This window comes from Endocarpon pusillum (genome assembly GCF_000464535.1).
Source record: "Endocarpon pusillum Z07020 unplaced genomic scaffold scaffold826, whole genome shotgun sequence".
Classification (NCBI taxonomy): domain Eukaryota; kingdom Fungi; phylum Ascomycota; class Eurotiomycetes; order Verrucariales; family Verrucariaceae; genus Endocarpon; species Endocarpon pusillum.
The window spans coordinates 60,515-79,532 of NW_006916662.1; the positions used below are offsets into that span (position 1 = coordinate 60,515).

Genomic DNA, 19,018 nt, shown 5'->3' on the forward strand with positions numbered 1-19,018 from the left:
TAATCAGTGTAGACATGTCTCTGAGGAGCCAGATCCGGTACTTACTTGAAAAGATATGCTCCATCAAAGTTGGGTAAGAAACTTATCATTGAATATTTTCCTATAATTATTTATTAAAGTAAGTATATTCTAAATGATGTAATATGAAATACAATCACTCGTTAGAAATCATCAAATAGTGAAAATTCAATAAGTCTAATCAATATGGACCCTTCTTTCTGCCCACATTCTTAGCGCGATTAAATCTAATATTTAGATCTAACTTCTAAGAGATAAAGCTGGAATAGTGTCACCATTATCGTCTTCTGAGAGCTGTCTACTTTCCAAAAATATGCAATTGTTTGAAGGGCACGAAATGGATTACTATTTATCTTCTGGCAATGTGGGATATGGTATATTGGCCAAGTGTAAATCCCCCGCAACGTCCTTGAACATGGGCATCTCATAAATCTCGTTGAACCACTCCGTCAGCCGCGGATACTCTGCATGCAACACTTTATGGAATACCACAAATGCAAACACAATGGTGCCCACTGTGAAAAAGTCGGCAAGCGTCAGCTGGTCCCCAACCAGATACTTGTTCTTCTGCAAGTGGTTCTCGAGGAGCTTGCAGTCTGTGTAGAAGGCACGCAAACAGTCTTCGGTGTTCTTCCGCACAGCCAAGTGTTTGCCGATGAGAGGGAGGACGACGCCTCCGATGGCGGGCAGCAGATCCGAATTCGCCAAGGACATCCATCTGAGGATTTCATAATAGTCTCGGCGGCTGGAGCCAAGGAGGGTCGTCGTGTCGCTCTGTGATGTAACTTTTTTGGCTCGTCAGTCGGTGCGGAAAAGCCCTTCTGTGGGCGAACACGCACTGTACAGAGCGATGGCAATGCATTCGGTCATAACATGGCCATCCGCGCCTACAAAAACAGGCACTTGGCCCAAAGGGTTGATCTGGAGAAGCTTCTCATAGTTCTCCTTGTTTTCTCTCTCTGCATAGACGATATCCAATTTGAGGCCATGCGCTTTCGCGATGGCTAGGATGGCGGTTGTTCGAGGATTGGGCTGAATACGCCGTAAGGATTAGTTTTGGGACGTAATATGGCGGTTCCTCCCATGCTTACCTTGTGGGTGTAAAGCGTGCCGAACGACATCTTGAGTCAGAATTCTCCGTCGTTTTCGCTGGTTGCGGCTGATGTTTGATCGCGTAGTGTTATCTTTACTCGCTGCGATGACTGCCCTCATAATGGCTCAATTCCCGGGTTTCAATTCCCGATCCTTTGGCCCACCGTTTCTGATTACAAGATTTTCCGAGTCCCGATTCCACGATGCAAAAGGTTTTCCATTGCACAAGCTGTGGGGCATGGATCTCTCCGATGGCTGCCCGAGAGCGAGTTGACTGATTGGTCAATTTATGCTATAAATCGTTCCGGCACCTCCGGAAGGAGGCCTGAGACTGCACAGGCCAGTGACGCCTGTGCGAGCGCTCTGTGGGCCTACGTAATATGCTTGGTTAAATAGTCGGGAGACGGATAAGTTTCGTGGCCGGCCTAAGAGTCAGTGCTCTGGTGTAGTGAGATCTACTAACTGTATAAATTCTCGTACAATCAGACGCCGTGCTTCGGGGAACAGCGTAGACGACGAAGAGTAACACCGGGTTCCCATCCAGAATCTCGCTACCGACGTCGCTGTTGTCCTGTCCCAGCACCGCTTCTATTAAACGAAGCGGACGATCACCTCCAATTCGCCTGGGATTAGGCCACCTACTCAGGCGAAAAAGATCGCCTGCCTCGCTAAGCCGTCCATCAGCATGTCGACTCTCGGCGCCCAGGCCACCGCAGTGATCTCCGGGTCCTTTCTCTCTGGTACGAAGCAAAGAACATTACTGCCTGACAGCAGCGAAAGTCTAAACTAACATCTCCCCCAGGAGCCATGATGTCGCTCTCGCTCATGGCCGTGCCTGTTCTCCTCGACACCACCAACCAAGCGCCCCAGCTCTTCCACCAATGGACCCGCATGTACCATTACGGGCACCAAGTGCTGCCCACCCTGGCGGTCGGGACCTTCCTCCTCTACGGCTACACATCCATCAAGAAACGCAGTACTAAACAATCATGGGCCACTTTCGCCCTGGCGGGCATCACCACGCTAAGCATGCTGCCCTTTACGTGGATTTTCATGGTGCCGACAAACAACGAGCTGTTTCGGTTGGAGGAGTTGAGCAAGGCGGAGCCGTTGGTGAAGGGGATGGCTGAGGCGAAGGAGCTGGTGGTGAAGTGGAGCTGGTTGCATCTTACCAGGTCGTTGTTCCCTTTGATGGGGGCGGTGATGGGAACGCTAGGAACATTTGCGAAATAGGCGTAGATTTGAGAAGACTAAGACTATGCTTGGGCTCTTTCGGATTAGCGGAAATACATCCAGAAACAGCGAATTTAGTGTATTTTACGTAGTTGATTTATTCATGGATGATCTGCAGCTCGTGTTCAGCCTGTCCACTAGCGTAGGGTAAGGTGGGATCTGCACGGGGCTAGCGGGGCATGTCCGCTTCGATCTCGCCAATCTGGCCAATTTCTTCAGCTGCTTTAGGTCTAGCACAGGCCCATGTTGCACGGTTGAGCTCGGAGGTGCCATAACTGTGACGCCTTGGCGCGAGGGGGCTGTGTATTTCTTTCCGAGCTTTTATCGAGATAACAATTCCTAGCTTGTTACAATCCCAGCATTCCCACCGGATACACACAGCGTAACAGTCCTGAGTTCCGGATCTGTAAACGCCGAGAACCGGTATATCCGTATCCTTCGCTCTTGGTAAGCTTCCGGGTAACCATACTACTAGTACTACGGTATGGGACAGCGGTTACCATGGTACAGCAATTCAAGACCGTTATTGACAATCCAGCTTGGCAGTCTCAAAGACTATCTGCACACCCAAAAAGATACTGGCCACTAAGCAATGAATACATCTGTCCGGTACGGCAATTGACCCAGCGCCTGCGGGCCGGCTGGCTTCTTGTTTCCGGACTGGTATTGTGTCGTAGGCATCCTCTCTATATGTTCTATGAAAGAGGTCGAAGTGATTGGTATTCTCCAGTCGTCACGTGCCTTCATCTCTCCAGCTGTGCAGCGCCATGTCGTTCTTTCTGTTATTAGTCGTGTGTTCGTTCATGACGCCCGTCGGGGCTTTTCTTTTGTCGTTGTTATTACCGGGAAAGAAGGAGAAAGAGCATGAGGAGGCCCTCACTGAGGAGTCGGCTGAGATTGATGGAGGCGTTTGGGAGCGCTTGTCTGTGTTTGAGCACATTGAGCAAGGCTTGAAGAAGAATCCGGATGGGCCGGCTGTGATTTGCACGTTTCAGCCTGCGGATTACCTTGAGGACTTGGTACCTTGGGATGCGAAAGTTCAGCGGCCGGATTCGTTATGGCAACAGCATCAACCCAATGGCGTCCTCGAGGACCAAAACAACGACCACCAAAATGTCATGCCCAACGGTACATGCCTGATCCTTAGCTACATCCAACTCCACCGCACCGCCCTCAACCTCGCGGCCGGCCTCCTTGCCAATGGCGTCCAGCCCAACACCACTATGCTCATGCTCATCCCTAACGGCAGCGAATACGCCCTCCTCCTCTGGACCTGCATCCTGCTGCGCATTACCTACGTCAGCCTCGACCCTGCCTCGCTCGACATCTCAGGTATCACTATCCTCAAGCACACGCTGCAAACGCTCAAACCGCAGCTCGTTGTCGCGCCCGATGCTCTCAGCGGCAAGGCCCTCGACATCGCTGTATCGGAGCTGCAGCTGCCTCAGCCCATTCGCCTCTGCCTCTCCTCTCCCGGGACCCGTGGCTGGAAATCCCTCGTCGACGTATCCGCTGATGGGGCGAAAAGCCCCGTCGACGAAGCCGCCCTTGTCGCTGCCGCACGACACGACAACCCAGAGCGCATCCTCTCTGTCATATACACGTCTGGCACATCCGGTCGCCCAAAGGGCTGCCCCATGCGTGTAGCCGGCATGTCCCACGTGCTGCATTCGCAGTCCTGGCTTGTGGACTCGGAAGTCGGCGCCTTCGCCCTCCAGCAGGCGCACAACTCGCGGGGCATCGCGCCAGCGCAGACACTGCAAACCTGGCGGGCGGGCGGGGCTGTGGTGATGACGGGACAAGAGCTCAACGTCGCCGCCGCCGCCAAGGCGATTAAGCAATTTGGCGTGACCTTCATCGCGATGACGCCGCCAATGGTGCACGAAATGGCAGCGGAGCTGGCTGCCAGGCCTCTTGACGTTAGCTTTGTGAAGAAGATCCAGGTCGGCGGGGATGCCGTCACCAAGGGTGTACTGATTAAGTGTGCGGCGCTTTTCCCGCGGGCGCAGGTATGCGTGAATCATGGCATGACAGAGGGCGGCGGGTCGTTTGTGTGGCCCTTCTTCGACACGCCGGCTTCCAAAATCCCGTACTTTGGTGAGATTTGCCCCATTGGGGCGGTAGCGCCTGGTTCTGTTATTCGGATCTGGGATACAGAAAAGAAGTGCGTGGTCAGGAAGGGGGAGCTGGGAGAGCTGCACATTTTATCTGGAAGTATTATAAGGCATTACTGGGGAGGCAGGTCGGAGGAATCGTTTTACAATGATAGGAAAGGTAGGTGGTTTAACACGGGGGATATTGCCATGGTGGATAGGGATGGGCTGGTGTTCATTCTAGGCAGGAGGAAGGATATGATCAAGCGCGCGGGTGTGGGCATCATGCCCGCGGCAATCGAGAGTTCTATTGAGGCCTTCACTGGCGCGCAGGTAAGCAAGAGTTACCGTTTTTCAAATGCAGCCAACTTGCTAATTGCATGTCCGTGAAGACGATTGTAGTGCCAGCTCCACATCATGTTCTTGGTGCCGAACCATTCGCTGTGCTCGACTCATATAACGGCAAAACTGAAGCGCAAATCAAAGATCATGTCCGGGCCGCGTTGGGCAGAGATTACGCGCTTGGTGGGCTGGCGTCGTTGAAGCAGCTTGGCTTCGCCGAGTTCCCGGTTAACCTGACGCATAAGGTTATCAAGTCCGAGGTCCAGACAGCGGTGGTGAAGCATCTCGAGAGAATGACGAGAGGAGATGGTAAGGTGGAATAATAAAATTTGTTACCATGTTACTAGTAAATAAGTAATGAAAAAGAGGGGTAAGTTAGATATAGTACTGCCAGAAAAGCTGGAAACTTCATATGATAATGAAAATGAAAAATATTTAACTAATTTTATATTATTATTTTTTACTTTAGGCTGCTAGACAGAAATATATGTAATAATCAATTCCCAAATCGTGACTAATATAAAAGAGTCTAGGTGTTAAGACGAGAAGAAGAAGGAGAAGGAGAAGGACAGACTGCCATGTCAAGTTTTGTACGGAGATGTGTGTTGTTTTCGGTTGTTAGTAGAATTTCAATTATGAGTCGTGACCACAACAGGTAATAACCCGAGTTTCATGGAGCAAGTGAGTACAATCATAAACAAGCAGATATTTCTCCCGATGTTCTATGTATTAATGAGCACGCTAGGCAGGCCCCGTCGACGGCAAGTAAGGATGTAACCAGGGAAAAAGATGCCTCATCAACCCCATCAAAATACACATAGGGGTCCCTCTCGGAAATTTGGCCCCGACCCCGCGCGTCTTGTTCACCACGCCGACATTCCTCCCATCATAACGCCCCTCGTCATCATTTGCCGCCTCGATCATGCCTGCCGAGAGATCGAGATAGCTAATAAAGCTCTCCTCCTCGTCGAGCGTCAGCCTATGGCCACGCGAGATATCCGGGGACAAGCCCGCGGGCTTGATGAAGATGGTGGAGACCCAGTCGGCATGGGAGCGCAGGAACTCCTCGGTGCGCTGGAGGTCTGCGTAGACGTTCGAGGCCGAGGCGAGCAAGATGGGGCGGAGCCAAGCGGGCATGTCGCGCGAGAGGTGGTCGTCGATGGTTGCGGAGCTGAGCAGGAGCAGCTTGGGCAGCTTGACTCCCGCGCCGGATTCGGCCTTGATCTTCTGCAGCGCCTGGATCACGGCCGCGGCGCTGTCCTGGCTGAGCCGGCACCCGGGGATGTTGTCGTTGGTCGTCACCACCAGGAACACGGCTTTGGTGCCGCGCACGCAGTCGGCCAGGAGCTCGACATCGTAGATGCTGCCTTCGAACACGCGCACCTGCTTGTTGTCGACGACTTGGGGGAGCAGACGGTGCAGCTTGGCTTTGTTGCGGCAGTAGGCGTGGATCTTGTTCTGGGGTGACTGGAGGAGGTTCTGGATAATGGCGGAGCCGCAGTTACCGGTGCTGCCGAGGATGGCGTAGGTAGCCATGGTGATGTTGATAGTGATGGTGATGGTGATGGTGTTGATGCGTGAGAGTGTGGTGTTTGGTCAACGGGCCTGGCTTTTTTAAGCATACGGCCTTTCTGTAATGCATGCAACCCTGACTGACCATGACGCTTACTGCGGTGACCAGATATGCGGCAGTGTGCACATTTCGCCATGGTCGAGCTCCGACCGGATGGGGACCCGGAGAGTTCCACTGCATGTCGGAGAGCGATGTAGGTAGTGGGCAGCAACGGGCGTAGATAAACTAAATCCACTCCCGATGCATCCACTCTTCTGCGCCAGGATGAATCTGATCATCATTGATTCCACCCACGACTACGTACGGAGTACAGACGCAGTTTTGGATCCTTGAAAGTCAGGACCAGACTCTTTAATTGGGGGAGCGTCACATGATAAATCTCAACGAGGGACCTAGAAGCTAATGATTATTAGAGTCATATAATACTGAAATTAATAAATTATGTAATCATTCTATCTGTTGATGTTAAATATTATCATTTTGTTAATATTACTTTCATCAGTTTAATTATCTCAAATAATCTTGCAATAGTTTTTATTTTAAAATAGTATCATTAGTATGTAAACAATTATGATATTATTTCTAGAGGCCCCTATCTAGCATCTTTCACTACACTCAGATCTGATATGTCATGTAACCTCTTACCCACTAAACAGTGCTGCGAAACAACACTAATGTCATTCTTTTCACTGGCGGGCTCGTGCATGTCGGGATTAGCGGAAACCGACCTAAGTCCATATGCGACAATGCAGCAATTAAATACAACCCAGACGTTACCTTCTCTGAGCCCGTTCAAATCATCGATAACTCTTCACACATCCTTCTCACCGTACCTCTACAGCTGCGCGTCATGGGCTTCTTTTACAGTCAATTATTCAAACGGCTGCCCTACCCTACGGGCTCTTTCGTTGGCAAAACCATTGTTATTACTGGTAGCAATGTCGGCCTTGGAAAAGAAGCGGCGCGCCACTACGTCCGCCTGGGCGCTAGCCGGATGATCCTTGCTGTGCGTAGCTTGGAGAAGGGCCATGCTGCCAAGCAAGACATCGAAGCGTCTACCAACTGTGCAGAGGATGTCATCCAAGTCTGGCAGATTGATATGGGCAGCTACGACAGCGTGAAGCGGTTCGCCTCGCGGGTCAACTCCGAGCTGGACCGCGTCGACATCTTCCTCGCCAACGCCGGCATCGCGCGCTTCGAATACTCAACCACCGCGGACAATGAGTCACAGATCACCATCAACGTCGTCTCGACATTCTTACTGGCCGCGCTGGTCATGCCTAAGCTGAAGGCCACGGCGGCCAAGTACCACACACGGCCCACGCTCACCATCACCACCTCCGAGGTGCACGGCCACACCACGTTCCCGCAGAGACTGGCGCCTGACGGCCAGATCTTCGCCGCCATCAATGACAAGGAGACGGCGGAGAAGCACTACGAGGAGATGTATCCCATCTCCAAGCTGCTCCAGGTGTTTGGCGTGCGCTACATCGCCGACAAGCATCCCGCCTCCACGTTTCCCGTCACGGTGAATTGCGTCAATCCGGGACTGTGCCATTCGGAGCTGTCACGTGACGATCCCACCATGAAATACACCATCCTCAAGTTTGTTTTGGCACGCTCGACCGAGGTCGGTAGTAGAACACTATTTCATGCTGGAGCCCAGGGTGCGGACTCGCATGGCCAGTATTTGAGCGATTGCGAGATTGCGGAACCGGCTGCAGTGGTTACCAATGAGGAGGGTAAGAAGGCGCAGGACCGCGTGATGGCCGAGCTGGTGAAGAAGCTGGACGCGATCCAGCCGGGGGTGTGGAACAACATCTGAATAAGGGTAAATGATAATGAGAGGAGCTGTGGCTGGCGCCGGTGTATAGATAGCCGCCTTTCTCCTTTCGAGGCTTATTTTTGACTCAATGACTCTTTTTTTTACCTTTTCGGTGAAGTTCTTGTTGTGACTGTGTTGTTTGGAGGTGCTGCTGAAGCAACATCTATATTCCCTGCTCTATAATCCCTGCGACCACATTTCATCCAGCAGATTCTTCACCATCCTTAACCATCCTTGTACACCGCCTCTGTCAGCCATGACACAGACTTGTCCCTGACATAAAATCCGTATTCATGAGCTCAGCTACCACCACCGGGTGCCTGAACGCCACCCCATACTTCTCTTGCGTAAGCGCCTCGGGATCGTGCCTGATATGTTCGTATCCAAGCGAGGTCCTTCCAGACGCCAACCCCAATTCGTGTGCTCGTTTCAAGCTGCCAAACTCACCAAGCGGCTATCTCCTGCGTCCAGTCCCCGGGCTGATAGCGCAGTGGATTTAAGGCACTTGGACGTAAGGCGTGCATGGCAGGGCTCCACCCTAGTTTCAAGCAGATCGCCAGCGTGATTAGGTCGTCGGGCGCCCCTGCCGCACCATTGCCCGAAGTCGGAATGAAGCTGTGAGCCATGTCGCCACCTACACCACATGGCTCGCTTGACGAGGTCCAATCGCGGCGCAGGCCCCGTCTGGCTGATCTTCTGAAGCCTTCGAAAGGCTTTGTGATGTGGCTGCATTCTGATCGGTGATTGTTGTCTAGCGTTTTGGATCGAATGCATGCTTCCCATCTACGTCATTGACTCTGTGTTGAGTCTTGATCCCGAAGCACAAAGAGCCTCTGCGTGCGTCATAGCTTCGGCGGCAGATAAGCTCAAAAATAGTATGCGCAGAGAGCACAGCTCTGCTAGTAGGTCTCCCAAGTACGGTTGCATGCTCTGGTGTGTTTCGGCGTTAGACATCGCATCGGAATTAGAATCCTACCATGATCCTCCAGAAGAATGCTTGGGTAGGAACAGTACAGACTCTATCGGATGTCACCCTGATTGGGAGTCAGAAGTTAGACCGAAAAGCTGGGAGTTGATAAAGACACCAGTCATCCCGCTTTCAATCCAGGAAATACATGAATCCTTCTTCACGAAACATTGATAGAGAGTCAAGAACTAGACTGAAGAGCTCTGAAGTTGATAAGATACCAGTCATCTCTTCAAGTCAGGGAACAAACATCTTTCTTTACAACTCAGAGATGGAGAACGAAGCCCCCAAGAAGCATAAGGGCGGTTACAGGCAGATCAACAAGACGCTCAACATCTGCGCTTTCGAGGACTATCTGGAAGCCCAACTGTCACACCTGCCGCAAATAGCAGACATAGAGCAAATCAGCCCGCGGGTGATTCGGGTGCTGGGACAGAATGCTGGAAAGGTAAGCATTCATGGGCGTGGTTGTTAAGCAAGACCAGGCCGCTAACGATATTGCCAGTTCACGCTCCAAGGCACAAACACCTACATTGTAGGAACCGGCTCGAAAAGATTGATCATCGACACCGCCCAAGGCATCCCAGAATGGGCCAACTTGATCTCCTCGACACTCTCTAACTCCCAATTCGCCCTCTCCCACGTATTGCTCACTCACTGGCACGGTGACCATTCGGGTGGCGTCCCCGATCTCCTGCGCCTCTACCCCAACCTCTCCAAATCCATCTACAAACACAGCCCCGGCAAAACACAACAGCCTATCCTCGACCGTCAGGTCTTCAAAGTCGAAGGCGCCACCGTGCGGGCGGTGCACGCCCCCGGCCACTCGCACGACCACATGTGCTTCATTCTCGAGGAAGAGAACGCCATGTTTACTGGAGACAATATCCTGGGTCACGGTACGGCGGCGGTGGAGCAGCTTAGCACCTGGATGGATTCGTTACGCATCATGCAGAAGCACAACTGCGCGATTGGATATCCCGCCCACGGCATGGTGGTGCGCAACCTACCGGGGAAGATCAGGGGCGAGCTGGCGTCCAAGGCGAAGCGCGAGACACAGGTCTTACAGGCATTGACCAAGATCAAGAAGTCCCTAGGGCGGGGGAAGGGCAGTGTGACGGTGAAGCAGCTGGTTACGGCGATGCATGGGGACAACCTGGATGTTCAGGTTAGGGAGATGGCGATTGAGCCATTCATGGAAGAGGTGTTGAGGAAGTTGGCGGAGGATGGGAAGGTGGCGTTCGAGGTCAGGGGCGGGGAAAAGAAGTGGTTTGCCATTCAGATGATTGAATAGACTTAGACCGTATATACCCAGCGTGCATAGAGCTAGAAATTGCTATTGATATGTCCAACGACATCTTTTGATGTATTCTTGGTCCATCATCCCTAAATGTCGAGGCTGGGCTGCGGTCAAGTTGGCCAATGGGCGATGCTGCTTGGCAATCGGCCAGGAAGTTGCTACGTGATGAACAGCACCACTACTGATACTAGTTAGTAAGTTAGGCTGCTAAACCCCTGAAACAGACCAAGAAGGCTTATGTTGATTGGCATTAGAAGGGATTAGGCAGCTGGCGGGGTCGTGAACTACTACGTGGGTGGCGGGAGGATCAGCCACGTTAGCATGATCCGCTGTAACTTACAGACTACATCTGCACTCTCCAGCACGCCATCGCAGCCATTTCCGAGCCTCAATCCCAGACCCTAATCCCAGGCCCTAAAACCGCGCCTTAATCCCGGGACCAACGCACACATGCAAGAAACAATTGGTGTCGCTCTTGGCCAATCATCGATTCAGATCTACACCCCTCAAACCAATTGCCCAGTGAGAAAAAGATCCAGGGAACAAAACGAGCATCGAACAGTATTACGTAGTGCTACGTAGCTACACCAGGTCTCGGGCTCCGCCATGCCTACCAGATGGCAACATGTTTCCCCGAAGAGAGGACGGACGCGGGAATTGAATGCAATACTTGCTGGTCGTGCAGCAACCGCAACCGCAACCGCACGTCGTACTATAGTAGTGGTAAACCACAACCGCAGCCTGCAATGTAACAAACATCTTGCTTGGCATATTTTGCTTTCCCCCTCCCACCGCTCTTTCCAAAATCACCCACCCCACCTCAGCCATTCGATGAAGATACGAGGTGGTAATATCTTGCTTTTTCTCTTCACACTATTTAAAGAAATCCCATCTCGAAACAGGAAAAAAGTGCCGCCGATGTTATCGTAGCGTAGGATCATAATCTGACTGCAGAACCCATGGTCACCAAGCAAATCGGTTGCATTGCCCGGTACCCTTGCTACCATGCTGGTCCCATCTACTCCGTACATTATTGGAATTCCGTTTTCTGGATGCCTGTCATGCAAGATATTTCAAATCGACCCCATGAAGAGGTGAAAGGAACAGGTTGGGGAAAAATAAAATACAGCACAACGTTGTCTAGCATGTTATTCAGCCGACTCGACACAAACGAAAGTAAGTCGAGACCGGTCGATGATTCCTCTGCTAACAGTCCTTCATCCCATCCACCACCTCGGCATCCCTGATGAACTCTGTAATCCAACCGATGGTCATCATGCTCCTCTTGGTGTCGGCAAACTTCTCGTGGTCCCCGACCAGATGCTGCTTGTACCACGGATCCTCCTTCATGCGTTTGTAATCATCCACGCTCTTGAAGACAACCTGGCTGAAGCAGTCGAACTCGGCCAGGTTGGCCATCTGGTGATCGAATAGATGACCCATCAGAGCGCGCGTCTCGGTTGTGTTGTGGATCTTTATTTTTTTGGTTCAACTCTTAGCTAGGGTAGAGGTGTCGGAGGGGAAGGAAAGTAGATCTCACCATGGTCCACCGCTTTACGCCGTATTTCACCATCAGGCCTTTTGTCATCGGCGCTGAGACTTGTGTCATGTGATGTCTGTAGTCCTCTTCGCTCATACCGGGTCGACGGTAGCCGCAGATAGTAAGGCAGAGGAATTGACTGTGTGGATCGCCCTGAGGGGGCGCTGGGATTTCTGGAGCCTCACCCATGTTGGTAGTAAGGGAGAGCTTTGGTGGAGTAGGGTGGGAGACATCTTGGAAGGAATGGTATGTCGTGTTATTAAGAGAGCAGAGGGTGGGCCCTGGATTACTCGGCAGCCTATAGCGGCATCGTTCTGAGATCGCGAATTGTGAGGTCCGAACCCCAGGTCGATCGCCGAAGGCTTGAAGATTGGAGAGAGAAGCACAACTAAGCTAAGCTTCTCTCAGGTAGCCAGCTGCAAAGAGTCAGCGGGCAATTAGTTTGTGCGTTGAATTGAATCATTCGGCTTTTTCTACAACCATTTCCGCGTTCTACTACCTAAAGGACTTTGCCAGGCCAGTACAGGTCTCTGCGAGTAGCTTACAGACTAAAATGAAAACTAAGAACTGTGATGTAAGTTTCATTCGTGCACTGATTCCTCCCGGAAGCGGAAATTACTCCTAAAATGGCATCTTTATCGCTCAGAGCGTCTGAAAGCTTCTTCAGAAACACGAGACCCACCCTTTCTCCACGGCAATAGCGGTTGGTGTTGGGGTCGAAGGTTTTGACTGTCCGATAAAGCTGAAAAAGTTTTCGCTTCATACATTGTCCTGCACTTACGAGCTGGTGTTCGCACTTAACACGAACCGCCGGAACCCTCGAGCATTGTCCTGACGGATAGGCTTTGCAAGCAGCGTCTTATGCAACAATGAGCTACGGGCAGTGTTCTAGGCAAGGGAAGGCCCGAAACATCTGAAGTGGTAGCTAATCCTGCTGCATAAGAATGATTTCAACTCTCCTAGAGCAGAAAAGGCGGTGGGCGTTTGAGAAGAAACTCCGTCTTGGTAGTCCACTGTTGCGACCCCAAAGCAGCATACGACATCATCTGGCGACGAGTGCTCTCGGAAGTGACCCGATGACTCTACTGTCTGTTACGCTGTCTGTAGCAGCAATTTTTGCTGCAGACTCATTACAGCAGCCTCGGGCAATGACTTTTGAAGAACCAGTGATTGGAGCGATCAACGTCACGAACAAATTGCGCTCAAAAGAAGCCCCCATTCTTGTGCGACGGAAATCTCTTGTAGATTATCGGGTCTCCGGTAACCCCTCATGCATTGAAAGGCCGTCCCAAATAAATCCCAAAGCTCGTCGGTGGAGTCTGCCCCGGCGTGTTTGCAACCCATCCCAAAAAACAGCGATGGCATCAGGCGGGTAACGGGCCTTGCTCGCTTCTTGATGGCCCGTGAACTTCGAGGTTTCAATCTGCGATATGTTTAATCCGGCCCTGCGGACATTAGATATTGAAATAACATCTAAGAGCCTGAAGGTGGTGACGCCCCCATCCTCGATGTGGAAAAGCGTACTCATCGTCGATGAGATTGTACTGCGTCAGTCGGCTAGTTTGGCTAGAAGGATTGCAGCAGCAACCTCAGCCAAATGACCCTCGGAAATGAGCTCGCTATCAAATTATTCCTGAGCGGCACCACCAGCCTTCCTACTGTGGGTAGTTGCAAATTCCTCGTGGATTTGCAGAGTTGCACCACCTTTTCCAAAGAACTGTCGAGCGCCGAAGAATAAAATCTTCCTTAGAGCTCGATGGCTTAAGCTAGTAGTCCGTCCACAGCCAGGTCACCAATGATGGAAGTCTCAGCGGAATTTGGAACTGTGAAGGTAACGTTATTGTCGTCAACGACTCAACGGTGACGAAAATATATGCCTTACAGAGTCAGATATGAACAGACATCTTCTGCTAAAGCTATGTGCGGCATAGTTATACTTACCCTTTGGTAGTGGCTTAAAATCTCTGTAAACTTCTCTTTCCCCGGCGTCAGAGTTCCGCGAGACAGACCGTCTTGCCTCTGAGACGACCTTGACCTTGAACCATGTGTCAACGTAAGCGCTGATACAAAGTGAGAGTCTTGAACCCACAGCGCCAAAGATGCAGACATCCTCTTCATTGCTCGAACAGGCCACAGCCACATTAAACAAGATTCCCGCACAGAATCCTTGGATGCCGCTGGTCTGTAATTTTTCAAGCAAGTCCATGTGGACCCACGCTGCATTCTGTGCTAGCCAGATAACGAAATTTTATGTATGATGACAGTAAGAGGCGTGTATATGGTCTGGGGTGAGGGTCACCTAGACCCAACAGCATCACCTTTATCGAGCCAGTGCCCCCAGGCTTGCAGGGTTTAAGATCGGCGACACTTAAAGCAGGATCAGACTGCACAAACACAATCCAGAAATTAGGCAGATTCCTGATGGCTTGGGGTAAGGTGTAGAAAATAGGTTCGCAGAGTAATGAAGACCTCAAATGTGAGGTTTGTTGTGGATAAGGCCCATTGGTTTGCGGATGGAACACGAGAAGCGAAGGTAAAGCCATGACCTAGATAGAGATGATAGATAGTGATTGAAGAATTGTACTTACCTCTCCTTACATGGACGAACAGTCACTTTACAGTGCCGTCATCCAAAAGAAACGGAGCACAGGTGGTCTACCTCACGTGCAGAACATCAGAGCTGAAAACTGAGCGCTATCGAAGGCAACTTGCAATAAGCCCCGTCTCAACTCTTTGAATCTGGTCCCAGGTGGGTCTTCTCGTGGAGCTTCTTCTGGAGGTCCCGCTTTACGAAAGCCTTCCCACCGCTTCTCTCGGCCGCGAACGAAACTTACTCCTGAATGAGTGCCAAATTGAGCCTGAGGCGATAACGTATGAGACGTCCGTGTTTCCAATGTACGGTTGTGCCGAAGGTTAGTGGTATGATATGTAGAGAATGAATTGCGAAGATAAATGGGGAGCTATACGTCCAATATGGAGCGAACTTTAGAAAGCAACAAAGAGTAGAACCCAACGAGCACCTCCACGAAACCAAGTAGCACCAATAAGCAATATGAAGCGAACATCGAGTATTTATTCAAGAATTTATGTGCCAACCAGCATGTTGTTTCACTTGGAAAATCCGGCTTCACACCGGCGAGCAACATATGCCGCAATCAAATCCTCATCTATAACGTTCATACATCTCAAATACCAACTGGCCTTGCTTACGTTACCTGTGCCCATAATGATCTCACCATGCGCCATACGCTCGAAGTCTCCAGCAAAGAATCTAGCCAATTTCTTTGCCGGGTTTTCGTTGACTCTGTCCGGAATCGCCAGGATTGGCGAAAGCCATTTGCTATACGGCAGGAAGCCGGGTTCAGTAATCATCAACTGCGAGACCACAGGGGTGAGACCTTCATGCCATGAATGACGGATCGCGTTTTCGAGGTGCAAGGTACGTTGCTCTGAGTTGGATGCCAGAAGCAAATCTACCAAGACTTGAGTGGTGTAGTCAACAGGTATCGACGACAGCATTCAATACAGTTTAACAAGGCGCCAATAAGCTAGGACGACTTCACTAACGCAGGAAGTGTTTCGGCCAATCCTTTTCGCGCCAGTCAATTGACCAACACATACAACGACTGCATAAAACTCACTGCGGTAGTACAATCATTCTCAGACATCGTAATTTCTGGGACAATACGCTTTCTGTGCACCTCAGGATACTTGCTAACAACAGCAATGAATGATACAAAGACGAACCTTGGCCAAGCAATTGGCCGACGAGTCTGTACATACCTACAGAGGTCAAGGAGGTTCCGTAAACCCTGGCCTGGGCCTCAAAGGACGGAGGGAGCCTTTTGAATTCCATTGGACACGCGGTGTGTAGAATATGGGCCACTCGCCGTTGGACAAGCCCAAGCGAAGCGCAGTACTATTTGTCTAGATAGCTTTGATATTGGACTAAGCAGGTACACAGGAGCCCCTGGCTACAGCAGCTTGCTTGAAACGGTCCTCAGGATGGCTTGGGTCGCTGTTCGAGGACATTCGGTTAAGACAGATGACTCTGGCTACAGACGATGTATTTGCAGGGTACGCAAGCACTTGTAAGCGCAGGCAATAGGTGCTACCTGTAAGCAGGATTGTGGATTCTTCGTCCAGTGTTGCTGCGCCTGGGTCTGGTGGCTGAATCGCGTACAGATCAACATATTTCCTATCAAATCCTCGTGTTCGGTAGAGCGCTTGCCTTCAAACGAGGCTACTCAACATCACGAGTGATGGTCTTAACTCAGATAAGCTCTGATGAGCCCTCCTGTGACACGTAGACCATTGACAGTAATAACCGACGTAATTGCAATGCTTGAAAATAGTCCGTTCTCGGTTCAAAGAGATCGCGATCATGCGTCATTGTGGGGAGGAATTTGCCAATCAAGACGATCAACGATAACTTCCTTGATGCTTGCTTCTAGCTGAGTAGTATCCAAGGAAGCCATAGAGCTATTGGTGATGGATTCTTCCAGTTCTCTGTACGCCTGTAAGGATTTCTTCCCCAAAAGTTTTATAGACCTCTTTACGCAGAACTGAGCCCTTGTCTGTTCGCGGTATAGATTTGCCTTTCGGTACGATCACAATGGCTGTTCTAAATTTAAATCCGGGCATGCGCATCCATCCTCTCGTTTGCGTACTGCATAGTGGGGAAAATCTTGTTTTTGAACGAATTGTTATACTGCCGATCGATGTTCTTTATCGTTTCAACAGAATCGCAAGCTCGAACTGATTCTGTCCAAAAGTAATAACTACCTTGCACAACTCACATTCTGAAAGCAAGACCTCAAGAACGATCGGAACGACCTTCTCCGCAGTAGCAAGGCTGATCAGATCATCATTTGTCCCAATAGCGTCGAAAACCGTATCAGATCTTGTGGGGTTGCGGAACAGCTGGTGTTGTACCTCGCATGCTGCACCCCACCTGAACCGATGTGCCACCAGTTTGGGCGCCATAGTGGTTGAGAAGCATTACACTGAATGTCGCGAGGTTCTCGCTGATATATAGTTTCAGCGGAACGTCACGGAATGCGACGAACCGCAGGGCCCGTGAAGTCTTGATGCCCATACCATACTCAAGGAAAGCGATGTCTTCCAAGACAGATGGCACTGTCATCAACAAGCTTGGCTTGGCAATCTCCAGAATCCCATTCATCTCCCCGCCAGAGGAGGTGGGGGATATAGGAAGACACAGTGACGTCTCAATACCCTTTGACGGACATCATAAGTTCAACTTTAAGCACCTAGTCAACATGGAATTACCAGAAATTTGTTGGATCTCCATGAAACCCGGGTAGCATGCCTCTTAAGGGTAAGAAATCTGCTTGAACCCACATGTTAAAGAGGTAGAGTGGAACGATTAATATGCTGGGCCTCGTTTTTGCTGGAGAAGGCATGAGCAGCTGCGAGTCCGAGCAAGTACTGACGGGATTGGTAAATGGGCTTCAAAAACCCGGTTTTCCATGAAGAATGCAGGATAATAACCTGAAGGTCTGTCTTGTCGGTGTGATAGCCTGGAACCGCAGATGCTCCTCTCAGACAGGGCCGGTGCTCCATTATGTCCCCAAAGAGATCGTAGGGGTTCCTCTACACAGAGTGGGGACAGAGGTCGTCTCACTGGACTAAACCTCCTTCCTCCTGAGCCGTGTCGTATAGACGAGGAGAGGCGACCATCGACCGAGCCACGGTGGTGGCCAGGAGATGAGAGATAGCTGTGGGGCTCAGGCGGGCAGAGAGAAGGAGCACAGGTGCTCCTAGACTCATGAGGATTAACAAATGTACTCATAACCCGATATCACTCTCCATGGGCACGGCCACAGGAGGAAATTTGGTTAAGGAGTCAATCTATCTTGGTTATGGGAGTTCCAACTCGTTGACACTTTTCCGGAGCCATCCTTGACACCGAAAGACGGCATCCCTAAGCTGGCCGTGGAGACGCTTAGGAGGTGTAACGATGTGTCGCAGCGTTCGGGCCTGCTGACAAAACAGATAGTTTGGGTTATGTTTCGTATTGTATTCGACAAGATAAGAAGCATCCGGATAGAAGAGGCCTGCGCACTGGTGCTATATGTCGGGAACCAAAGCCTCGCCGGGATGAAGGAGAAAGGCTATAGCTATCAATGTTGGGATCGCAGAGTCGCAGAGTCGAACAGTTCGACATTTTGCTAGGGAACTGCCGCTCCGACCTCGTATGGATCGAGATGAGCGAACAGAGACTTGATTGAATGTACGCCGTACTGGGAACCCGGGACGATGGAAGTTGGTCTTAGAAGACCTGATAGATGATACAAGTACATATATGGCGGCAGTGACATGGTAACGAAAATGTACCGTATTCACTTGGCGTGTATCAAATGTTTTCAATATACGCTAACTAAATGAAGCACAGCTAGTTGTTCTTGTACTAGTGTTGTGCTAGTTTCTGATGGCAAAGTGCTTACCAAACAGCACAAAGGAGGGGCCCTCCAGCCTTAGAGATAACCTAGAATAGGGGCGGTAAGAAGGCACTCTAAGGATGCCATGATGTCTAGCTAAATATTCTGCTGCTTGCCACAATGAATACCTACGCATCCTCGTTGCCCCACACAAGCCGCACCAAGGCAAACCGACTTGCTCCTCGACAACATATTGCCAAGGCTTTAGAGGCCGAAAGACTGAATTTCAACCTACTATTACTAAGTAGTAGCAGTTGAATCTGAGGTAACGTTGAATCTGATGTCCCACGCCAAGCCGGGTGTCGCTATTTTCCTCTTTCTCTTTACAATACCGGGCTCCGATTGCAAATATTTTTAGCCAACACGATGTCTCTTGTCCGACCAGATTTAAATGAGATCCAGTATAGAGCTCTTCGGAGGAGTGCGATGTAATATAACCGGAACATACCAATCCCAGGCTCAGTACGCTCTTTACAAACCCTCATATAAGGCCCCTGACTTGGGTAGTTAGCAGAAGATTGACGTCTGCTACCGTCGTAGTCAGTCTTATTTTTCGACATATACTTCATCG

General features: G+C 50.6%; 8 protein-coding genes across 8 annotated transcripts; 4 read left to right on the top strand and 4 right to left on the bottom strand.

The window, feature by feature from the left end:
• Window positions 1-363: 363 nt before the first annotated feature.
• EPUS_06916 (uncharacterized protein) lies at window positions 364-1,139 on the bottom strand (the record flags this gene model as incomplete). Its single annotated transcript, XM_007808052.1, has 3 exons — window positions 364-803; window positions 858-1,050; window positions 1,110-1,139. The coding sequence occupies 3 exons, from the start codon at window positions 1,137-1,139 to the stop codon at window positions 364-366; spliced, it is 663 nt and encodes a 220-aa protein (XP_007806243.1).
• A 656-nt stretch (window positions 1,140-1,795) lies between these two features.
• On the top strand, window positions 1,796-2,343 carry EPUS_06917 (uncharacterized protein; the record flags this gene model as incomplete). Its single annotated transcript, XM_007808053.1, has 2 exons — window positions 1,796-1,850; window positions 1,913-2,343. 2 exons carry the CDS (start codon window positions 1,796-1,798, stop codon window positions 2,341-2,343), a joined length of 486 nt encoding a protein of 161 aa, XP_007806244.1.
• Window positions 2,344-3,110: 767 nt separating this feature from the next.
• Window positions 3,111-5,101, top strand: EPUS_06918 (uncharacterized protein; the record flags this gene model as incomplete). The annotated part of the gene is made up of 2 exons (XM_007808054.1): window positions 3,111-4,769; window positions 4,829-5,101. The coding sequence occupies 2 exons, from the start codon at window positions 3,111-3,113 to the stop codon at window positions 5,099-5,101; spliced, it is 1,932 nt and encodes a 643-aa protein (XP_007806245.1).
• Window positions 5,102-5,519: 418 nt separating this feature from the next.
• Window positions 5,520-6,314, bottom strand: EPUS_06919 (uncharacterized protein; the record flags this gene model as incomplete). The annotated part of the gene is made up of 1 exon (XM_007808055.1): window positions 5,520-6,314. The coding sequence occupies one exon, from the start codon at window positions 6,312-6,314 to the stop codon at window positions 5,520-5,522; it is 795 nt and encodes a 264-aa protein (XP_007806246.1).
• Window positions 6,315-7,201: 887 nt separating this feature from the next.
• On the top strand, window positions 7,202-8,176 carry EPUS_06920 (uncharacterized protein; the record flags this gene model as incomplete). Its single annotated transcript, XM_007808056.1, has 1 exon — window positions 7,202-8,176. The coding sequence occupies one exon, from the start codon at window positions 7,202-7,204 to the stop codon at window positions 8,174-8,176; it is 975 nt and encodes a 324-aa protein (XP_007806247.1).
• Window positions 8,177-9,414: 1,238 nt separating this feature from the next.
• EPUS_06921 (uncharacterized protein) lies at window positions 9,415-10,437 on the top strand (the record flags this gene model as incomplete). Its single annotated transcript, XM_007808057.1, has 2 exons — window positions 9,415-9,591; window positions 9,649-10,437. The coding sequence occupies 2 exons, from the start codon at window positions 9,415-9,417 to the stop codon at window positions 10,435-10,437; spliced, it is 966 nt and encodes a 321-aa protein (XP_007806248.1).
• A 1,212-nt stretch (window positions 10,438-11,649) lies between these two features.
• EPUS_06922 (uncharacterized protein) lies at window positions 11,650-12,172 on the bottom strand (the record flags this gene model as incomplete). Its single annotated transcript, XM_007808058.1, has 2 exons — window positions 11,650-11,916; window positions 11,984-12,172. The coding sequence occupies 2 exons, from the start codon at window positions 12,170-12,172 to the stop codon at window positions 11,650-11,652; spliced, it is 456 nt and encodes a 151-aa protein (XP_007806249.1).
• A 2,919-nt stretch (window positions 12,173-15,091) lies between these two features.
• EPUS_06923 (uncharacterized protein) lies at window positions 15,092-16,969 on the bottom strand (the record flags this gene model as incomplete). The annotated part of the gene is made up of 2 exons (XM_007808059.1): window positions 15,092-15,465; window positions 16,783-16,969. The coding sequence occupies 2 exons, from the start codon at window positions 16,967-16,969 to the stop codon at window positions 15,092-15,094; spliced, it is 561 nt and encodes a 186-aa protein (XP_007806250.1).
• Window positions 16,970-19,018: the final 2,049 nt, after the last annotated feature.